This window comes from Dasypus novemcinctus, chromosome 5 (genome assembly GCF_030445035.2).
Source record: "Dasypus novemcinctus isolate mDasNov1 chromosome 5, mDasNov1.1.hap2, whole genome shotgun sequence".
Lineage (NCBI taxonomy): Eukaryota > Metazoa > Chordata > Mammalia > Cingulata > Dasypodidae > Dasypus > Dasypus novemcinctus.
The window spans coordinates 124,240,489-124,248,952 of NC_080677.1; the positions used below are offsets into that span (position 1 = coordinate 124,240,489).

Below are 8,464 nucleotides of genomic sequence, written 5' to 3' on the forward strand. Positions count from 1 at the left end.
GGGTTTGTACTATGTGGCATAATCCATAAATTATGAGTTATCTCTTAAACTTTCATGCCAAGATTCACTTATGTATGAGCTTCCCAACCCCCTCATTCATTCTGAGTTCACTTTCCTACACACGTGCATACACACACACACACACACACACAGATAACAAAGCCAGATAACCAAGAGGAGATGGGTAGATCTTCACTGCTCAATAGAAAGGACATAGAATGGTGAAGAGACACCTTGTATTTTGTTCCCTGGACCCCACAAGTTTGTCTATCAGGAATGAGTTAATTTCAAGTGGTCAGTGGATAAAGCCCTCACATCTAGAAACCTCCTGAACACTGAACACCCCTGCATCCTGCCCCAGTCATAAGGACGTGCAGAAAAGGTATCGGGGACCCATCCTCTACTGAACCTATTTCAGGGAGCAGGTGATTCAGCTCCAACTTTTCCCATCTTTGTGAGGTTTCCTGTAGAATCAAGTTCAAATTGAGGAAAATACCATAAATAGCAGCCTTTGTATAAATCATTCATTTACAGTGGCTAAGAAGAACAAACAGGAGGCTGACAGAAATCATCAGGTTTAGGAGGGGGAAGAAGAAGCCACTTTCAAGGAACCCCTTCCTCACCCAATGCCTGGTCTCTAACTCCTCACAGTACAGACCCCAACTTCAGTCACACTGTGGGGTTGTGGCTGGTGGCGGTAGCTGTGCATGGTTAGTTGTAACAACTTGAAGGAGCCTCAGAGCCATCTAATCCTGTTGCCAAAGTGTTATTTGCCCAGTGTTCAGTCTGTCATTCCTTTCTCTGTTGAGAATTTTCTGCTCCTACTACGTCCTAGAAACAACCTCCAGCCTAGAAAATTAGGTATATTAGTGTACCATTTCTTTGCTGCTCAGAAGGAAGATGTTAATTTGTGGCAGGTAAAAATCCTATAGCTATTTGGTAAAGATTCCATTATTATATCCTTATGTAGCAGGTTGCTCTGCAGCGATGGTTGACCTAATCCTAGGGAAAAAATTTGTTAGATTTTACAGTGGGATAAACTGACAATCATTGTCACTTACCAAATATGTGGGGAAAGTTCTATCTGATAGAAATATGGTAAAATGCCCTATTACAAAAACAATTCCTTTGTTTTACCAATGTTCTGTACCTGGCAACATATTCAGTGAAAGTTTTTGCTTCTTAAAAAAATGCGTTTTCCTTATAAGTATTCTTACTCTCTTCACATTTATTTTAAGTCACTTTGGAGAAACAGTTCTTAAAAAGTAATGAGACTAAAAAAGAAAATGTGTTGTTCTTAAATTTCATTTAGTGCAAAAAAAAAGAAAAAAGAAAAAAGAAAAAGGAAGAAAAGAAAAGAAAAAGAATCCTGCCAGTGTTTATAATATTTTAATGAGCCATAGGATGTATAATAGCTTCTTATAAACTGCAATAATTTGTTTCTTTTCATTGATATTGTCAGCCTGTTGATACTTACAGTTCTAGTTACTGTATCAGGCTAAAAGAATTTTCCTATTCATATTACCCAGATTCTTGCTGTATAGAAAAAAAAAAGTTGGTGATCTGCTAACATCAAATTACTTAGAAGACACTCTAGCTCTTACACTAGCTTAAAAGCAGTCAGAGGCCAAAATGGGAATATAAGGTGTTAGAAGCAAGGGGTTTTATTTTTGTTGCAAGTCAGTGAAAGTACTGATCAATTCTCTGAAGACATGAAAAGGGATGATGAAAACCTCTAAGAAGTAATAGATGTTAAAGACACAGTTCCTGTGATTATTATCTTTAAATATAATGATTGTTAGTGATATTTATGTTTTTCTCATTAAATAAAAATGCCTAAGTATATAATAAAATTATGTTGATATTTAAATATTATTACCTGAATAGAAAAATGCCTGAATGTCATATAAGATATATTCTTATATAACAGACTATGTGACCAAGATATTCTTTTAATGTAAGGCAGTAACATGCCTAATTGTAGTGTTATTTTTAGAGATATTGGACTTTTTGAGAGCACAGCTTACAGGCTAATGTCAAATATATGAATATGAGTACAAGAGAAATGGTGAAGGATAATCCATCAAGAGCCTAGCTGCTCTGGAAGTCAGAAAATACAGCAATGTCATCAGGGTGGTATTTATAAGGAAGGAAGCTATCGGAGTTTTGATGAATCTATAAATTTGCAGATTTATATGGAAGGTGAATTCTCCAGTAAACCAAATAGCTAAGACCCAAAACATGTACTATCTCAAGACATGAGGACAACCCAGCACTGGCAATTGTACCAGCAGCCGCATTGGAGGGTTTCTCATAGTTGTGCTGATGTGAATAAGCATTTTACTATTAGTATCTAAAATTTGTGCCTTAAAGTTGTGTCTGAAAAATTGGATGAAGACTTTAGAATCATTTTATAGTAGTTGGGTGACTCAGCATTGCTTGAGGGACTCATAAACCATCATTAAATTGGAAAGTTTCTGGGCCATATTCCCTGGTACACAATAAGTAGATTTGTCCTTTAAGAAGCAGCTTGATTGCAAATCAAAGCTTGCAATGTGCAGTATTTTCTCATTTAATGTTTTAGGGCTCAAGTTTGAAATCAGCATTTGTTTCTCTATTATGGCATGATTTCTCCCAATAGCAATCATATAATGCAAACTTTTCTGCAGATTCAGGTTTGAAGAATGACAGCTATCCTCTTTGAGGAGCTTTACAGTGCTGCTGAAAATGAACCTCGTGCCCATTATATAATCAAAAGCCCATCCATCTCAAATATGCCTTTCAAATTGTAGAAATTCTAATATTTTTCATGTCTCAAACAAAACAGAAACTTTAATTCTGTTTACATAGATTTGCCACACCATTCTGAATACACATCTCATTTTCATGTTACTTTATGATGAATAATGGGAGCTAATATTAAATAGTGTCCCTTAAATGAAATGATTTAAAAATTAGCTCAAAAGAGAATTTTGTACATAAAGGGTCAACTAAAATTCCTGCAGGTGTCAAACAGGAGGCATGAAGGAATTTAATGAACTGAGCATTAAAAAATCAACTTCCATAACTTAAAAAAGTTTAATTTTTATTTAAGAATATTACAAATCTATACTATTATAATCCTTTAAAATCATAGGAAAATATACCTATTAAATTGTTTTTTCATAATTTATTATCACGTTCAATTTAGACCAGGAAATGATCCTTATTCCTCTGCCTGAACATGCCAAGCCAAGTTTTGAATTTTAAAGATGATGTACAACCATGGATCCTCTAGGTTTTATTGTGTATCACCCACATCCTCTCACCCTCCCACTACAGTGCTTTCTCAACTTCCAAATGCTAGCACCTGCATCTCTTTACCTGAGCACTTTTCCTTGTCACTCCAGCAGCGCTGTCTATCCCATGGGAAAGGGAACAAATGCCCTACTGCTTGGTCTCCCACACCGGGGTTCTCTACTAACGACTGATGGCAGTTTTTGTATAAACATCCCGGTTCCTTTCCCCTCAGGTTGATAACTCTGAGGTTCATAGCCCACACCGGCTCTCCAGCTTGTTATCTGCACAATGGGCTGCTTGAAAACACTCTTGCCAGTGGCTGTCTTTCCCAAGTTCTCACTCCCTAGGTTCTCATTTACCTGAGTAGTTCCTGGAAGGATCTCCTAAATAACAACTTGAATTCAAGTAATTGTGTCCAGTTTGACTTGACTTCTGGAGGAATCAAATCAAGACAGATCTTTTAATGGGAAACTGATATTCACCAAGGGGAATTTTGAACATAGAGCTTTAAAGTAGGGTTGTCTGCAAAATTTTATTTTGTCCTTTTTAATCATTATGTCCTTTCTTCTTTCTTTATTGTTGGCTAGTTCTTGAGTCAACATTATATAGATTTGATGTTAGTGGAGTAACTTGAACTCACTTCCTAACTCAGAAATCTTTTATCATTTTACTATTAAGTAATGTTTCTATAGTCTTTTGTGGAGTCCCTTTTTTCACATTAAAGAATTTCATTTATGTTTAATGTTTACTAAGGCTCCTTATTGGGAAATGATGATGAATTTGATATTTTTGGTAGATTGTTCTTTCCTTTTTATTATGTATTACCTTCTATATACCTATCAATACTTTGGTTTGATATCAATATTGCTACTACCAGGTACTATTTGCCCAGGACACATTTTATGAAAAATTCTTTAATGTGTTTGAGTGCAAATTTATCTTTATTGATTGTACTCATTAAGTGGAGTATAATTTTTCAATTTAAAGACTTAGATCTATTTTTTGATTTTGGAATATTTTTGGTGAAACTTCATCCAATATTACTTCTTCACTACATCTTCTTTTCTCTTTTTCTGTGCACTTAACCATACTTAAGTTTGACTTCTCTGTCATTCATACCTCTAAACTGCACTGTCAAGATTTTGTCCCTTTATCTCTAAAATCTGTCAAAATCTGTATTGATTCTTAAAGTTCTTTCAATAAACTATTTCCCGTTTTATGATGTCTGATCTGGAATTTATTTCTTTATTATTATTTTTAATGAGTGGCTTTGTTTCTTTTTTCCAAGATTTATAGTTGATCCTTTTTTATATATACAGACTGATTTTCATTCCAACTTTATTTTTATTAAGTTATTGGACATTTTGCTAAATATCAAGATTTCAACGATATATTGGAATGCCTTAATCATCCTTATATTTGAGTCTTATAAGATTATTCTATACATTTAATTTCATCTCGAGTGAATTTAAATTTCCATTTGTATACTTTGTTGTTTTTCTTTAGAATTAGAATTGCTTGTGTTTTGAAAATTTGTTTATAGGCAAACTATGATTGAATGAGTCTTTTTATTATTTTTTTTTATTTTAGTTTGATTTTTCACACCCTTTCTTTATCCCTTTCTTGAATGTGAGGGATCCATGGGCTCTAGATATTGAACCAAGTCTTATAATGTGTCTCAAACTCTGGAGATTAAATTATAACATACCGATTTCTTTATAACCACTGTATATAGCATATCAATATATACTTTCGACCACTTTTCATGAGTCCTTACCATTTGGGGAAGTAGTCATGTTGGTATCCATGGCACACAAAACTTGTCTTGACTCCATAGGAGCTCATTTCTGGTTATGATTCTCTGCTTTTAGATTTGGAGCACATCATGTCTCGAATTTCAGTTCTGCTCTATGTATTAAATTTCTGATTCACTTTTGGTGAATGGAGAAATAGTTTTCTTCATACCCGGCTCTCTATTTAAGGATTATATTTTATATTTTTATCTCTCATTTCCATGTGTTTGATGCAGAGCTTAGAAGCCCATCTTGGCCAGACATTTCACTTTCTGCTTAGCTAACATTATATGTAGTGAAAGTACAAAGATAAAATTGACAAGTTCCACTAAGTTTAAATGTCTGGGAGGAATTGTCTCTTTTTATCTGCTTCTTAGTTGATTGTTGTTTACCATGAATGGCAGTAATTGACACATTTTCTCACTTTTTATTTTTTCAAAAGAGGCCAGAGAGCCCACTTTTTATGGGAAAAACCCTAATTTTATTATTGGTCAATGATTAATGTTTAAAGGCATTCCTTATAAATACCAAATTTACAGGTCAACAACCCAGACCTGTGTGAGGGAGTGAGCCTATGAATTACTTATTTGTGGCCTCTGGCATAAATTCTTATTCTAAAATGAGCCTGTCAATTTTTTCTATGCCTCAGATCTGAAATTTCTGTCATAAGTGCAGCTTTAAGTTTCTCTGTCTCAAGAACATGGGAAGCAATCAGACATGGATCATAGAAGTCATCCTGCTGGGATTTCAAGTTAATCCAGTGCTGGAGGTTTTCCTCTTTGGGTTCTTCTTGCTATTTTACAGCCTCACCCTAATGGGAAATGGGATTATCCTAGGGCTCATCTGGATGGACTTCAGACTTCATAGCCCCATGTACTTCTTCCTCTCACACCTGGCCATTGTTGATATGTCCTATGCCTCAACCATCGTCCCTAAAATGCTGATAAATATTATGAAGCAGGAAAAAACCATATTCTTTGCTCCATGCATACTTCAGACTTTTTTGTATTTGGCTTTTGCTGTCACAGAGTGTATGATTTTGGTGGTAATGTCCTGTGATCGGTATGTGGCGATCTGCCACCCCTTGCAATACACCATTATCATGAACTGGAGAATTTGCACTGGTCTGGCTGCCACTTGCTGGTTATTTAGTTTTCTTTTGTCTCTAGTCCATATTACTCTCATTCTGAGGCTGCCATTTTGTGGGCCACAAAAAATCAACCACTTCTTCTGTCAAATCATGTCAGTATTCAGACTGGCCTGTGCTGACACTAGGCTCAACCAAGTTGTCCTCTTTGCTGGCTCTGTGTGTGTTTTAGTTGGACCTCTCTGCTTGGTCCTGGTATCCTACACCCGCATCCTGTTTGCCATCCTAAGAATCCAGTCAGATGAAGGTCGTAGAAAGGCCTTCTCCACTTGCTCATCTCACCTCTGTGTGGTTGGGCTCTTCTTTGGCAGTGCCATCGTCATGTATATGGCCCCCAAGTCCAGGCATTCTCAAGATCAGAGAAAGATTCTCTCATTGTTTTATTGTCTTTTCAACCCTATGCTGAATCCCCTAATCTACAGTTTGAGGAATGCAGAGGTGAAAGGAGCCCTGAGAAGAGTGCTATGGAAACAAAGATCATTGTGAAATATGGTTTGGTCTTTTCTGAGTATGTGAGCTTGGTCTTCATAATTCTGGATTCTTGCATGCTCTTTTTAGCCTAAAAATCTACCCAACCTAGTACTATCTTTGAACTTTTCATAAAATAAAATAAACCCTTTACTGCTTAAGCTATTTTAGCTGTGATTTTCTGTTATTTGAAGGCAAAAACATCCTGACACATCAAACATATAAAAATGACCATATGTGTGTATGAACATATATATGTATGAATATTGCAAGAACTCAGAAAATATGCACCTATGAGATATCTAGAAAAAAATAATTTCTCAGCCAACCAAAACTTACTGGTGTATGTACAAGATCTGATAACACAACTATTGGTCAAAATTAAATTCATTTAAGTAAAAAAAAGGAGTCAAAAACTCCGTGATGATTACTGAACAGAATGTAGATAGCACAGATCTTGACCATGTAAAAAAGAATAGTATCAAAACTAATTTTTTTAAAAAGATGTGGGGGAGGCAGTATAATAAAATAAGAGTCTAAAATTGAAATATGATGATTTAGATTTCAGTTTCTGGGAATATGGTAGACTATGTGCCCTAACTAATACTTTTCTACTTAAAAAAGAAGTGAAAACTAATGGGTAAATTATGTATATATGTTTCTTTGGGCTGTCATTAAAAATTGCTACAAAATTGGTGGCTGAAAACAACTAAGCTTATTCTGTCACAGTTCTGGAGCTTAGCAGGCCAAAATCAAGGTTTTGGAAGGGCCATGTTCCCTCTGAAGGTTCCAGAGAAGAATTCTTGCCTGTCTCTTGTCTGTTTCTGAAATTGCAGTTAATCTTTGGTGTTCCTGGGTATGCAGCTGTACCATTCCAATCTATATTTTCACCTTGACTTCTTCCCTGTGTATCTTCTCTGTCTGTCTATATCCAGACCTTTCTTTCCTTTCTCATTTAAAAACATCAGTCATTGGATTTAGGACCCAGTCTAATCCAGAATAAGCTCACTTTTACTTAACCAATTACATCTGCAAAGACCCTATTCAAATAAGGTCACATTTTGAGATTACAGGCAGACATGAATTTTGCAAGGGGAGCAGGGTATACTACAGCCCATGCTCTGACCCTCGGAAAATTCAGGTGTGTCACATATGCAAAGAACATTCATCCCATCCCTTCATCCCCCAAAGTCTTAACCCAACCCAATATTGACTTTAAATCCAAAATCTCAATTAGCAACAACTCAAAAGTTCCAAATTCCATCAGCTAAATTATCTAAATCATGTATGGATGAGACTTTAGTTATGATCCATCTTGAGGCAAAATTCTTCTCCATCAGTTGGTCGACAAAATAAGGAAAAAAGTTACCTTCTTCGAAAAATCCAATAGTGGAACCACCATTGGATAGACACGCCCATTCCAAAAGAAAAACATAGAAAGAATAAATGGGTCACTTGCCCCAGGAAAGTTTAAATTTCTGCAGGAAAAATTGCATTAGATTCCTAGGCCCGAGGATGGAACATAAAACCACAGATAATTATTCTCAGGCCTTGGAATCTAAGTTTTTGAGGGCCATCCATTAATGGTGTCTTATAATATAGTGTCAAATATCAATGCCTGGCCTTATCTTAATCTCAACTGTGGAACTTATTTCTCTTTTTAAAATTCTTATTTGGAAGAAACTATTTGAATGAATGTCATCAGATTAATGGGCACTTTCTGAAAAACCAAGAGAATGTTTAAAATAAAAATGCTGTCATTTATTTAATTAAGGAT

At 35.5% G+C, this 8,464-nt stretch overlaps 1 protein-coding gene across 1 annotated transcript; it reads left to right on the top strand.

Annotated features, from left to right (window-relative positions):
• The first annotated feature begins 5,772 nt into the window (after positions 1 to 5,772).
• On the top strand, positions 5,773 to 6,705 carry LOC101433499 (olfactory receptor 2A12). Its single transcript, XM_004449863.1, has one exon. The coding sequence runs from the start codon at positions 5,773 to 5,775 to the stop codon at positions 6,703 to 6,705; it is 933 nt and encodes a 310-aa protein (XP_004449920.1).
• The last annotated feature ends 1,759 nt before the right edge of the window (positions 6,706 to 8,464 follow it).